The sequence below is a fragment of the Hyperolius riggenbachi genome, chromosome 11, assembly GCF_040937935.1.
Source record: "Hyperolius riggenbachi isolate aHypRig1 chromosome 11, aHypRig1.pri, whole genome shotgun sequence".
Taxonomy (NCBI): domain Eukaryota; kingdom Metazoa; phylum Chordata; class Amphibia; order Anura; family Hyperoliidae; genus Hyperolius; species Hyperolius riggenbachi.
In genome coordinates this window covers 11,204,482-11,219,235 of record NC_090656.1, presented here as the reverse complement: position 1 = coordinate 11,219,235, position 14,754 = coordinate 11,204,482, and the positions used below count along the sequence as shown (strand labels likewise).

The 14,754-nt window shown below is 48.7% G+C and overlaps 1 protein-coding gene across 3 annotated transcripts in view; it reads right to left on the bottom strand.

Moving 5' to 3' along the window:
• Positions 1–426: 426 nt before the first annotated feature.
• Positions 427–14,754, bottom strand: part of DEF8 (differentially expressed in FDCP 8 homolog) — a 49,951-nt gene continuing 35,623 nt past the window's right edge. For 2 of the 3 annotated variants that reach the window (XM_068260988.1, XM_068260990.1), the window contains 6 exons: positions 13,479–13,606; positions 12,719–12,832; positions 11,817–11,897; positions 7,326–7,466; positions 2,240–2,349; positions 427–1,301 (listed from right to left, as the gene is read on the bottom strand). In XM_068260988.1, the coding sequence (XP_068117089.1) occupies positions 1,205–1,301; positions 2,240–2,349; positions 7,326–7,466; positions 11,817–11,897; positions 12,719–12,832; positions 13,479–13,606 (671 nt within the window). In that variant the 3' untranslated portion in view covers positions 427–1,204. The remainder of the gene's footprint in view (positions 1,302–2,239; positions 2,350–7,325; positions 7,467–11,816; positions 11,898–12,718; positions 12,833–13,478; positions 13,607–14,754) is intronic. The other variant, XM_068260989.1, reaches the window with a different exon arrangement.

Here is a 14,754-nt window from a genome sequence, read left to right as displayed (position 1 = left end):
ATGCACAGAAAACCCCCTGCCAATACATGTACAGTATCCCTCCTTCCATACCATGTGCAACATCTATGATCAACAGCACCCCTCCCATTCCATGTGCAGCCCTCTCAGCCTGATGCAACAATCATGTGCAGTGCACGGAGAGCAGGACACTGGATTTCAACACCATGGATCTAGCAAAAGCCTAGTCTTGGGCGAGTATGACTAGCAACCCCCCACCCCCCGTGGCACCAGGTGGAGTACTGCTTTAAAGTGAAGGCCAGGACATACTGACAAAGTTTTTAGTTTACCAAGTCTTCACTCTAACCAGAACTACAGATGATGGCAGAGAATGAGGACAACCAGCATTGCATCTGCCTCCAAACCACAAAGGTGTCCTGCTACTAAAGACAACGTAACTGTACTAGGACAATAAGGCACCTCCGGAGATTCAGAATTATATTTATATATTTACATCAATATTTAGTATCTCTTTATTACATGTGCATAAAGCCTGAGGTCTCTGCAGAGTAGTGTAGGAAAGATAAGGAAGCCCCTGATGTGCTTCACTTTGGAATGTCACAAGTCCTTCTTCCCGAAGCACAAGAGTGTACTGTGAGATGTTATCAGATCTTCCTCCATGTTCTTCAGACGGGTCCAGCTTGTGTAATGCATCGAGGCTACGGTGTCTACAGAATGCTGTTCAAGGAGGCTCAAATGTATTTTTTGGCACGCAGTGCCACCCAGAGTCCAGGTCAAGCTCATGGCCATTGTTCTTTTACTAGCTCCAGAGTCCAGGCCTAGGTCATGGCCATTGTTCTTTACCAGCTCTGGAGACCAGGTCTAGCTCATGGCCATTGTTCTTTTGACAGCGCCGGAGTCCAGGACTAGGTCATGGCCACTGTTCCTTTTCTAGCTCAAGAGGCCAGGTCTAGCTCATGGCCAGTGTTCTTTTGCCAGTTCCAGAGTCCAGGCCTAGTCCATAGACACTAGTGTTGGTGTCTGAATTCGGGAACCTGCAATCCACTAGCTTGGGTGCTGAAGTGCAGTGTTCAGCATATTAGAGTTTCCAAATACAGGATCCTGAATTTAAACACCATCACTAATGGCCACTAGTCTTCTTCCAGCTCCAGAGTCCAGGCCTAGCTCATGGCCACTGTTCTATTTTCCAGCTCCGGCCTGGCGTATGGCCATAGCTTCTACTTAAGCTCTGGACTCCAGGCCTGGTTTATGACCGCTGTTCTCCCTCTGGCTCATGCGCCTGTCTCCGGAGGACAAGCCTAAAACACCGCGGACAGCTGGTGGAGTTGTCATAATAACAGTCTCTGTTACCAATAGAAAAAAAAGAAAAACAAAAAAATAGTTAAAAAGAAATAGTTCCCGAAGACAGTCACAGTTACAGAACATTATATGATAGCCATCATTAGCTGCAGTACATCTAGACGAGAAGAAAACTGTATGATACCTTTTCATCAAAACACATTTTTAAAGCAAGTTTTTAAGACTGTTCTCTTCCTCCAGCATGATCTACAGGGGTGCGGGTATGGCATGTGCCATGGGCGCCACTAACTGGGGGCGCTGCTCTGCAGCATCCCTGTTCTCCATACAGATTCTAGTTTAAATCTGGGGCACATTCCGCTGCCTAGTTACATCTTTTTTGGGGGACAAGATGCCTGTTATTTGGGGGATATGTATAGACTGACCTATTACGATACTCCCTTCTTACAGGCCATGCTTCACCTCAACTTGGGCCAAACCAATTCAACTGAGACTAAATATTAGGAGGGTGTGCCCCCTTCCCCAGGGGCGGGTTTCAGCATTTGCGATTGGCAAAGTTTTCCCTAGATATGCCTCTGCTTCCGAGTGTCATGTAAGGCAGTCTCCACAGGCAGCCAGGAGCATTAGGGATCCTTGGTGAAAGACTCCTGTTTACCGTATTGGCCTGAGTCGAGATTCAAAACCCCGGTTCAAAGGCTTGAACCTCAAAAGGCAACACCCTAAACCAGTACGGGATTTGACTTTATGCCGGTCAGCTTATCGTTCTGCTATCTACTGTGTTGGGCACAAAGAGGCAACCATCTCAGCTAGTGTTCTGTTTATATGTGATTACAAAAAAAAAGGAAGTAAGCTATGGGCTTGCAAATGCGCTCTCTTCCCCTGCACAGGGAAGATATGATTGAGGATGTGGTTTAACGTGACCTGGCCAGAGAATGAGAACCTGGCGGGTTGTGGAAGTAACGAGTATAGTTCACCACAAGCTCACCTGTGGTATACAGCGGCGCACTCCTGGCAAACTGACGTATGGCTATCAAATGGGAAGAGGATGTCTCCCTCCTTGCATAGCTCACAGACAAAGCCTTTAGCCTGACAGCGCTGTGGACAAAAAGAGAAAAACGGTATTCACTTCTCTATCCAACACAACACGAAGAGGAAAAAAGAAACAGACAGTGTTCTCTACTCTTTCTAAACAAAGGATAAGATGTTTCTCACTACTCTCTCCAACAGAGGATAAGAACAGATTATGCTCGCTACCCTCTCCAACAGAGGACAGGAACAGATGATGCTCGCTACTCTCTCCAACAGAGCACAAGAACAGATGATGCTCACTACTCTCTCCAACAGAGGAAAGAACAGATGATGCTCACTACTCTCTCCAACAGAGGACAAGAACAGATGATGCTCACTACTCTCTCCAACAGAGGACAAGAACAGATGATGCTTACTACTCTCTCCAACAGAGCACAAAGACAGATGATGTTCCCTACTCTCTCCAACAGAGGACAAGAACAGATGATGCTCACTACTCTCTCCAACAGAGGACAAGAACAGATGATGTTCACTACTCTCTCCAACAGAGGATAAGAACAGATGATGCTCGCTACTCTCTCCAACAGAGGACAAGAACAGATGATGCACGCTACTCTCTCCAACAGAGCACACGAACAGATGATGTTCCCTACTCTCTCCAACAGAGCACACGAACAGATGATGTTCCCTACTCTCTCCAACAGAGGACAAGAACAGATGATGCACGCTACTCTCTCCAACAGAGCACACGAACAGATTATGTTCCCTACTCTCTCCAACAGAGGACAAGAACAGATGATGCACGCTACTCTCTCCAACAGAGGACAAGAACAGATGATGCTCACTACTCTCTCCAACAGAGGACAAGAACAGATGATGTTCACTACTCTCTCCAACAGAGGACAAGAACAGATGATGCTCACTACTCTCTCCAACAGAGGACAAGAACAGATGATGCCCACTACTCTCTCCAACAGAGGACAAGAACAGATGATGCTCGCTACTCTCTCCAACAGAGGAAAGAACAGATGATGCTCGCTACTCTCTCCAACAGAGGAAAGAACAGATGATGCTCACTACTCTCTCCAACAGAGGACAAGAACAGATGATGCTCGCTACTCTCTCCAACAGAGGAAAGAACAGATGATGCTCACTACTCTCTCCAACAGAGGACAAGAACAGATGATGCTCACTACTCTCTCCAACAGAGGACAAGAACAGATGATGCTCACTACTCTCTCCAACAGAGGACAAGAACAGATGATGCTCACTACTCTCTCCAACAGAGGACAAGAACAGATGATGCTCACTACTCTCTCCAACAGAGGACAAGAACAGATGATGTTCACTACTCTCTCCAACAGAGGATAAGAACAGATGATGCTCGCTACTCTCTCCAACAGAGGACAAGAACAGATGATGCACGCTACTCTCTCCAACACAGCACACGAACAGATGATGTTCCCTACTCTCTCCAACAGAGGACAAGAACAGATGATGCACGCTACTCTCTCCAACAGAGCACACGAACAGATTATGTTCCCTACTCTCTCCAACAGAGGACAAGAACAGATGATGCTCACTACTCTCTCCAACAGAGGACAAGAACAGATGATGTTCACTACTCTCTCCAACAGAGGACAAGAACAGATGATGCTCACTACTCTCTCCAACAGAGGACAAGAACAGATGATGTTCACTACTCTCTCCAACAGAGGACAAGAACAGATGATGCTCACTACTCTCTCCAACAGAGGACAAGAACAGATGATGCTAGCTACTCTCTCCAACAGAGGACAAGAACAGATGATGCTCGCTACTCTCTCCAACAGAGGATAAGAACAGATGATGCTCGCTACTCTCTCCAACAGAGGACAAGAACAGATGATGCTCGCTACTCTCTCCAACAGAGGATAAGAACAGATGATGCTCGCTACTCTCTCCAACAGAGGACAGGAACAGATAATGCTCGCTACACTCTCCAACAGAGGACAGGAACAGATGATGCTCACTACTCTCTCCAACAGAGTATAAGAACAGATGATGCTCGCTACTCTCTCCAACAGAGGACAAGAACAGATGATGCTCACTACTCTCTCCAACAGAGTATAAGAACAGATGATGCTCGCTACTCTCTCCAACAGAGGACAAGAACAGATGATGCTCGCTACTCTCTCCAACAGAGGACAAGAACAGATGATGCTCACTACTCTCTCCAACAGAGGACAAGAACAAATGATGCTCACTACTCTCTCCAGTAGAGGACAGGAACAGATGATGCTCACTACTCTCTCCAACAGAGAACAAGAACAGATGATGCTCACTACTCTCTCCAACAGAGGACAAGAACAGATGATGTTCACTACTCTCTCCAACAGAGGACAAGAACAGATGATGCTCGCTACTCTCTCCAACAGAGGACAAGAACAGATGATGCTCGCTACTCTCTCCAACAGAGGACAAGAACAGATGATGCTCACTACTCTATCTAACAGAGGACAAGAACAGATGATGCTCACTACTCTCTCCAACAGAGGACAAGAACAGATGATGCACGCTACTCTCTCCAACAGAGCACACGAACAGATGATGTTCCCTACTCTCTCCAACAGAGGACAAGAACAGATGATGCACGCTACTCTCTCCAACAGAGGATAAGAACAGATGATGCTCACTACTCTCTCCAACAGAGGACAAGAACAGATGATGCTCACTACTCTCTCCAACAGAGGACAAGAACAGATGATGCTCACTACTCTCTCCAACAGAGCACAAGAACAGATGATGTTCGCTACTCTCTCCAACAGAGGACAAGAACAGATGATGCTCGCTACTCTCTCCAACAGAGGACAAGAACAGATGATGCTCGCTACTCTCTCCAACAGAGGACAAGAACAGATGATGCTCGCTACTCTCTCCAACAGAGGACAAGAACAGATGATGCTCGCTACTCTCTCCAACAGAGGACAGGAACAGATGATGCTCACTACTCTCTCCAACAGAGGACAAGAACAGATGATGCTCACTACTCTCTCCAACAGAGGACAAGAACAGATGATGTTCACTACTCTCTCCAACAGAGGACAAGAACAGATGATGCTCACTACTCTCTCCAACAGAGGACAAGAACAGATGATGCTCACTACTCTCTCCAACAGAGGACAAGAACAGATGATGCTCACTACTCTATCTAACAGAGGACAAGAACAGATGATGCTCACTACTCTCTCCAACAGAGGACAAGAACAGATGATGCTTACTACTCTCTCCAACAGAGCACAAGAACAGATGATGTTCCCTACTCTCTCCAACAGAGGACAAGAACAGATGATGCTCGCTACTCTCTCCAACAGAGGACAAGAACAGATGATGCTCGCTACTCTCTCCAACAGAGGATAAGAACAGATGATGCTCGCTACTCTCTCCAACAGAGCACAAGAACAGATGATGCTCGCTACTCTCTCCAACAGAGGACAAGAACAGATGATGCTCGCTACTCTCTCCAACAGAGGACAAGAACAGATGATGCTCGCTACTCTCTCCAACAGAGGACAGGAACAGATGATGCTCACTACTTTCTCCAACAGAGGACAAGAACAGATGATGCTCACTACTCTCTCCAGTAGAGGACAGGAACAGATGATGCTCACTACTCTCTCCAACAGAGAACAAGAACAGATGATGCTCACTACTCTCTCCAACAGAGGACAAGAACAGATGATGTTCACTACTCTCTCCAACAGAGGACAAGAACAGATGATGCTCACTACTCTCTCCAACAGAGGACAAGAACAGATGATGCTCACTACTCTCTCCAACAGAGGACAAGAACAGATGATGCTCACTACTCTCTCCAACAGAGGACAAGAACAGATGATGCTCACTACTCTCTCCAACAGAGGACAAGAACAGATGATGCTCACTACTCTATCTAACAGAGGACAAGAACAGATGATGCTCACTACTCTCTCCAACAGAGGACAAGAACAGATGATGCTTACTACTCTCTCCAACAGAGGACAAGAACAGATGATGCTCGCTACTCTCTCCAACAGAGGATAAGAACAGATGATGCTCGCTACTCTCTCCAACAGAGCACAAGAACAGATGATGCTCGCTACTCTCTCCAACAGAGGACAAGAACAGATGATGCTCACTACTCTCTCCAACAGAGGACAAGAACAGATGATGCTCACTACTCTCTCCAACAGAGGACAAGAACAGATGATGCTCACTACTCTCTCCAACAGAGGACAAGAACAGATGATGCTCGCTACTCTATCCAACAGAGGACAAGAACAGATGATGCTCGCTACTCTCTCCAACAGAGGATAAGAACAGATGATGCTCGCTACTCTCTCCAACAGAGCACAAGAACAGATGATGCTCGCTACTCTCTCCAACAGAGGACAAGAACAGATGATGCTCACTACTCTCTCCAACAGAGGACAAGAACAGATGATGCTCACTACTCTCTCCAACAGAGGACAAGAACAGATGATGCTCACTACTCTCTCCAACAGAGTACAAGCACAGATGATGTTCCCTACTCTCTCCAACAGAGGACAAGAACAGATGATGCTCGCTACTCTCTCCAACAGAGGACAAGCACAGATGATGCTCGCTACTCTCTCCAACAGAGGACAAGAACAGATGATGTTCCCTACTCTCTCCAACAGAGGACAAGAACAGATGATGCTCGCTACTCTCTCCAACAGAGGACAAGAACAGATGATGTTCCCTACTCTCTCCAACAGAGGACAAGAACAGATGATGCACGCTACTCTCTCCAACAGAGGACAAGAACAGATGATGCCCACTACTCTCTCCAACAGAGGACAGGAACAGATGATGCACGCTACTCTCTCCAACAGAGGATAAGAACAGATGATGCTCACTACTCTCTCCAACAGAGGACGAGAACAGATGATGCTCACTACTCTCTCCAACAGAGGACGAGAACAGATGATGCTCATTACATTTAACAGCAGCTCTGTCCAGCTGGCCATACCTGACCAGCCAGCAGACCCTCCTGCCCTTACCTCACAGTCCAGCTTGATGTGTTTGGCGAACATGGTGCGGATATCCGTCAGGGAGCAGCCGAGACGTCCACTGCTAATGTCTAGAAGATCTTGTAAAGAGTACATGTCATCGTTCTCTACAAAGTGCTGCCGATCTTGTAGCTGCAGACAGTAAAAAGGGAGGAGCACAGTGTGAATCAGGGCTCACAATCATACTGGTAACACTGACCAATCACTGACGGTGTGAACTCCCCTCCACATCAGGCAGCAACATATGCAGGCGGTGGGTGAACACAGCAATAAGTAAAACAGGTTAACAGCACTTGGGTTTTGTATTTAATTCCCACCAGGGAAGAGACCTGCATAGACTCCATATGTTCAGCTTATTTTTATTCTTCTGCCCAAGAACATACTATTCATTTATGTACGTCTGACCAAATATGGCTCCTAGAGTGTCTCTGTGCATGTTGTATGAACATTAAATTGTGAGCTCCTTTGGGGCAGGGACAGAGGTTATGTAATCTACATGGCTTCTAACAAATTTGCCTGATCCAATTCAATTTTTCTCCTAAGTGATATTTTTACATCATATTAACCTCCCTGGCGGTTAATTTGTTTTTCCAAATTGAAAAAATCCTTTTTTTTTTAGTTTCATGTAAAGCTACCAGAGTGGTAGCTACATGAAACACCACTAGAGGGCGCATGTGGTCCTCTAGTCCGATCGTCGCCGGCATCTATAGCAAACAGGGGACCGCGTATATAACGCGTTCCCGTTTGGCTTCTCCTGTCGCCATGGCGACGATCGGGATGACGTCATGGACGTCAGCCGACGTCCTGACGTCAGGCACACCCGATCCAGCCCATAGCGCTGCCCGGAACTCATTGATCCGGGCAGCGCAGGGCTCTGGCAGGGGGGGGGGGCCCTCTTCAGCCGCTGCGTGCGGCCGATCGCCGCAGAGCGGCGGCGATCAAGCTGTGCGCGCGGCTAGCAAAGTGCTGGCTGCGCGCACAGCACTTTACAGCATGTAAATCGCCCCACCAGGGGCTGAGATCTCCCCCTGCGCGGCATAGCCCGAGCTCAGCTCGGGCTTACCGCCAGGGAGGTTAAAGGAACTCTATCAAACCAAGTGTTCTTAAATGACAATGTACAACTAATGTCTACGTAGCTGTGTAAACCATTTCCTACTTTTCATGTTAAATACCAGAGGCAAAAGCTGTAATTCGTTGTGTATTGGTTGTAGCTTTACTGGAACAATTCATTGGCAAAGGGGAGTCTGTGCTTTGTGAGGTATGTGACACAGGCAATGCTTTTCAGACTGCAGAGCTGTGGTGTGAAAGTTATGAAAAGCTGTGGTGTCAGGTTTCACACACTATTACAATCAGGTTTCACACACTATTACAAACCAGATACAATTCCTCTGCTCTCATGCAGACAGCTCAGAGAGACACAGGAAGCTACACACACACACACACACACACACACACACACACACACACACACACACACACACACACACACACACACACACACACACACACACACACACACACACACACACACACACACACACTTAACAGATGTGGTGTGAGAGAATCCCCCTCCCCTCATGGTTCACTCAGCCGTCAGATTTGCTGTCAGTAAAGTGTGAAACTGTGCAGTAAAATAGCACTAAAATGGATACACCAGTACTTAGGAGCACATCCCAAACCATTCCTATCTCAACTGAAAAAAAAACCTCTTAATCGATAGTGTTCCTTTAATAAATGCATTTTAAGCCACCAGCAAGTAAGAAAATACTCTAACATTTTTAACAGTACTGGATAGCACACTGGTAAGGCCGTCTTTGGTGCAGAATTTGAGCCCTTTGACCAGGGATTGAATCCCAGCCCAAGCCAGTGTGTAAAACAGTAAAGAGTCTTCAGGCAAGGCTCCCTAATGATTGTGGTGCCTTAAGTGGCTGCAGCTCTGGCAATCAGGGGTGAAACTGAGACAGGACTGAAGATAAAATTATCAATTATAGTATAAGGACACTTTCTCACACCACCCCTACTACTCCTTTCTCATACCCTCCCCCACCCGCATAAGACAAATATAATACATTACATATTAAAAAAAAGAGGCAGATAAAGAAGTTTAGATAAGAGATAGGAGGAACTAGAGGGTCAGGCTGGAGGAGAGAGGACTCTTGTTTACTTATCTGGGGATATAAATAACTGAATAAAAAGAAAGCAATAAGGTATTCAGCAGGCCATACACTCACTGATTTCTCCCGTCGATATACAGTCGATTCAATCGCTCTAATCGAATTGGTCAGGAATCTGTGCAGCAATTGGTCTGATCAACTGACTGATCAAACTATTACTCGCCGAAATTGTGTGATTAAGTCGATTGGTCCGGATGGAAAATTTCAGGTCGATTGGCGGCGGACTGGGAGAGCGTTGGTGACCGACATAGGTATACTCACCTGTCTGCCGCATGGCCAGGTCACTACTTCTCCCTGGCATCTTCACTTGTGTGTCCCGGGGAGCCTGGGTAATGTAATGCAGGAGATAGACACTAAGGGCCTCTCATTGTCACAGCGCCCCTGGTGTCTGTCCCTTGTATAACATCAAACTGGTACCCCTGGACACGGAGGTGGAGAAGACGGAGCAGCTGCAGGGGAGAGCAGAGACCAGGACCACATGGCAGACAGGGGAGAACCACACGACCCAGGGAAGGGGAGGGGGGGCTGGGAGCTGGCAGGAACACACAGATTTTCAAAAAGGTCACTGGCCATGTTGACCAATGTGTGGCCACCTTTAGACGTGGAGCAGATATGCCGGACATCAAACCATAGGAAGTGAACCCAGGACCCCAGCGCTTCTATGTTCTCACAACCCCGCCCCCTCTGACCTGCAGCAGCAGTCGCACGCAGGACCCCAGCGCTTCTAACTTCTCATAACCCCGCCCCTTCTGACCTGTTGCAGCAGACGCGACCAGGATCTCAGCGCTTCTAACTTCTCATAACCCCGTCTCCTCTGAACTGCAGCAGCAGTCGCACCCAGGATCCCAGCGCTTCTAACTTCTCATAACCCCGCCCCCTCTGACCTGCAGCAGCAGTCACACCCAGGATCCCAGCGCTTCTAACTTCTCATAACCCCGCCCCCTCTGACCTGCAGCAGCAGTCGCGCCCAGGATCCCAGTGCTTCTAACTTCTCATAACCCCGCCCCCTCTGACCTGCAGCAGCAGTCGCACCCAGGATCCCAGCGCTTCTAACTTCTCATAACCCCGCCCCCTCTGACCTGCAGCAGCAGTCACACCCAGGATCCCAGCGCTTCTAACTTCTCATAACCCCGCCCCCTCTGACCTGCAGCAGCAGTCGCACCCAGGATCCCAGTGCTTCTAACTTCTCATAACCCCGCCCCCTCTGACCTGCAGCAGCAGTCGCACCCAGGATCCCAGTGCTTCTAACTTCTCATAACCCCGCCCCCTCTGACCTGCAGCAGCAGTCGCACCCAGGATCCCAGCTCTTCTAACTTCTCATAACCCCGCCCCCTCTGACCTGCAGCAGCAGTCGCGCCCAGGACCCCAGCTCTTCTAACTTCTCATAACTCCGCCCTCTCTGACCTGCAGCAGCAGTCGTACCCAGGATCCCAGCGCTTCTAACTTCTCATAACCCTGCCCCCTCTGACCTGCAGCAGCAGTCGCACCCAGCATCCCAGCGCTTCTAACTTATAACTCCGCCCCCTCTGACCTGCAGCAGCAGTCGCACCCAGGATCCCAGCGCTTCTAACTTATAACTCCGCCCCCTCTGACCTGCAGCAGCAGTCACACCCAGGATCCCAGTGCTTCTAACTTCTCATAACCCCGCCCCCCCTGACCTGCAGCAGCAGTCGCACCCAGGATCCCAGCGCTTCTAACTTCTCATAACCCCGCCCCCTCTGACCTGCAGCAGCAGTCACACCCAGGATCCCAGTGCTTCTAACTTCTCATAACCCCGCCCCCTCTGACCTGCAGCAGCAGTCACACCCAGGATCCCAGTGCTTCTAACTTATCATAACTCCGCCCCCTCTGACCTGCAGCAGCAGTCACACCCAGGATCCCAGTGCTTCTAACTTCTCATAACCCCGCCCCCTCTGACCTGCAGCAGCAGTCACACCCAGGATCCCAGTGCTTCTAACTTATCATAACTCTGCCCCCTCTGACCTGCAGCAGCAGTCGCACCCAGGATCCCAGCGCTTCTAACTTCTCATAACTCCGCCCCCTCTGACCTGCAGCAGCAGTCACACCCAGGATCCCAGCGCTTCTAACTTCTCATAACCCTGCCCCCTCTGACCTGCAGCAGCAGTCGCACCCAGGATCCCAGCTCTTCTAACTTCTCATAACCCCGCCCCCTCTGACCTGCAGCAGCAGTCGCATCCAGGACCCCAGCGCTTCTAAGTACTCATAACCCCGCCCCCTCTGACCTGCAGCAGCAGTCGCATCCAGGACCCCAGCGCTTCTAAGTACTCATAACCCCGCCCCCTCTGACCTGCAGCAGCAGTCGCGCCTCCATGGCCTCCTTGCAGGTGATGAAATACGGCTTCATGAGGAGAATGTCCTGTCGCAGCTTCTGTGGGAGGAAGAAACAGAATGACTCAGCCGACAGAAGAGGAACTTCTGGGGAAAGAGAAATCAGCTTCACTGCATCTGACCGCAGAGGCCAAGAAATGTGACAATGATGCGAGCGGCCATTTACCACAGGCTGGAGGGGTGCTGAGCTGATGCTAAAGAGAGACTCCGCTTCCTGAGGAGAGTGGGATATGGAGGCTGACATATTTCCTTTTAAACAATACCAGTTACCTGGCTGTCCTGCTGATCTTCTGCCTCTAATACGTTTAGCCATTGACCCTGAACAAGCATGCAATCAGGCGTTTCTGACCGAGGTCTGACTGGACTAGCCACATGCTTGTTTCAGGTGTGTGATTCAGATACTACTGATGCATGAAAGATCAGCAGGTCAGCAAAGATCAGCCCCCCCCCCCCCCCCCCCCTTCACTAGTCAGACCTAAATTTCTCGACTTATTGTCGGGTATATACAGTACTCGCCTAAAGAGAGAGAAGACTCTGTGTCCTATAGGGCCTTCCTGTTCCTCTCATGGTCCCCTCATTCCAGCGGCATCACCCCCATTAGTACTTGTTGTGCTGCACATGACTGTAGCAGCATGACTGTTATCCAACAATAGACAGTCAGAAATCTCTAGGAGTTTTTATATCCAGCCCCCTTCTGCTGGACACCCCCCCTCCTTTGTGCACAATGAGACAGAGTGAATTATGCCACACTAGAGGGCAATATGCCACGACTGAGGGAAACGTGGCTGAGCAGCATTAGCCACGCCCCCTTCCGTGACGCATAGGTCATACACTGGTGTGCATGAAGCGAGTTTGGCTTACCCGGATCTCCACAAGCTCCTCCACATAATTGAAGAGTAAAGGGCTGGTTTCTCGCAGTCTCAGCACCGGCCGGGTCACCATGAGGGCGAGATAGCGCATGCTGCACCGCGACACCTGCAGGGGAAGATCACACTATGTATTGGCAACACAGTTTACACTCGCTGATAAGGCAGCTCACAGCTTAGCTGCAAGTAACCGCACAATATAGAGATAGTGACAGTTGCTGCACAGTATAGATAGTGACCAAGAAACGTGTCCTTTCTGAGCAGTCGGCCACATCCTGTCACGCTTCCCTGAGGGTCTCCGCCTCTAGCCAAACACCCCTCCTGCAACACCAGCATTTAAAGGGAACCTAACATGAGAGGGATATGGAGGCTGGAATTTTAAAATTTCCTTTTAAACAATGCACCTTGCCTGGCAGTCCTGCTGATCCTCTGCCTCTAATACTTTTAGTCATACACCCTGAACAAGCATGCAGATCAGATATTTCAAGCATCTGATTCAGACACTACTGCAGCCAAAGAGATCAGCAGGACAGCCAGGGAACTGGTATTGTGTAAAGGGGAATAAATATGGCATATCATCAGTGGTGCTGGCATATTTACTACTGGCAAGGTGCGTCAGTGTGGGATACCCCCCCTCCCCCCCCCCAAGGTGCCATGGATCTTTTAGTATCCTAGCAACGCCCGTTACATCATATGTTTATTTTTGCTTTAGTGTCACTTGAAAGCACCTAAATGTCCCCGTGAGCCGGACTCACCTTCCTCGGCTCAAAGTCCCAGTTGTGAATGACACGGGCGGGGACGACAGCGAGGTCATTCCAGTGGCAGCTGCTGCAGTAGTACTGGCCGGTGTAATCACATTGGCGCGCCTCAGTAGGAATTCCACCTGTACAAAAGAGAGAGACGTAGAAGTAGAGTGCACAGCTACTTCCTGTACTAACAGCAGGGGGATCATCCATAACCAGCTAGCAGTTACCAGGACAGCTCATCCTGTATGGCCAGCAGTGTACAGAGAGGGTGGAGCCTTCCTTAGGCAGGGGTCCTGCAAGCTTCATCCACATGCGGCAAAACACACACCTCCGCGATCGTCAATGGCCCACTCTGGAATTTACCTTTTTTTTTTAGCATTTTTGGCGTTCTGATTCAGTGGATTTTTTCCGCTTCCTGTTTTTTTCACACATTCCCCTTTACAATGTATTTCAGGGAAAAATCACGAGCGAAAGTAGAAAATTACGGAAAACCCGAAATAGCATGGAAAAATGTGGGAGTAAGTGTGACCCCTGCCTAATACTGCATACACACCATGCAATTTCCCTGTCAGATCAATGAATCGATCGATAGTTTCCAGCATGTCTAATAGAGAAAGTGATCGATTTTGAGATCAGTATTGCACAAAGTCAATCCTCGATTGGGAGAAGATCAGACATGCTGGAATTTGACTGATCTATCGATGTGATGGGAAAATTGCATGGTGTGTATTATTAATTATAAAGCGCTAGCATATTACGCAGTGCTGGACAATAAATATACATACAATGTAAACAAGGGGCGACAGGCAGAGTGGTAGCAAACGGTTATACCACATAGCACAAGGTTACACATGCAAGCAGGGTATAAGATGGTGTGATTTTACAGAAACCCAGCAATTCAAGTCCATGGAAAGGGTGTCAGTGCTGGGGTTGCAAGATTAAGAAAGACACACTAAGGGGGAGGAAGATGCTGCCAAAGGCTTACAATCTAATGGGTGGGGGAGAGACACATATAGTAGGGCTGTGTAAAAAGTCCTCAGCTGAGAGAGCTAAAGTGTGGTAGATGGGTGGTAGGCCATTTTAACCTCCTTAGCGGTATGCCGGACATTGTGTTGGGCATACCACTCTCTGTCCTCAGGAGTCCCCCATAATTAAATAATTTGCTCACATGGCTGTAAAACCTTTAGCTAGCACTCCCCGGATTCCCCCAGTTATTACATTACTCCCCCTGGAACCAGCGATCGCACAGCCTCCCTGCACAGCTCCGGTCTCTCTGGGGAGGATC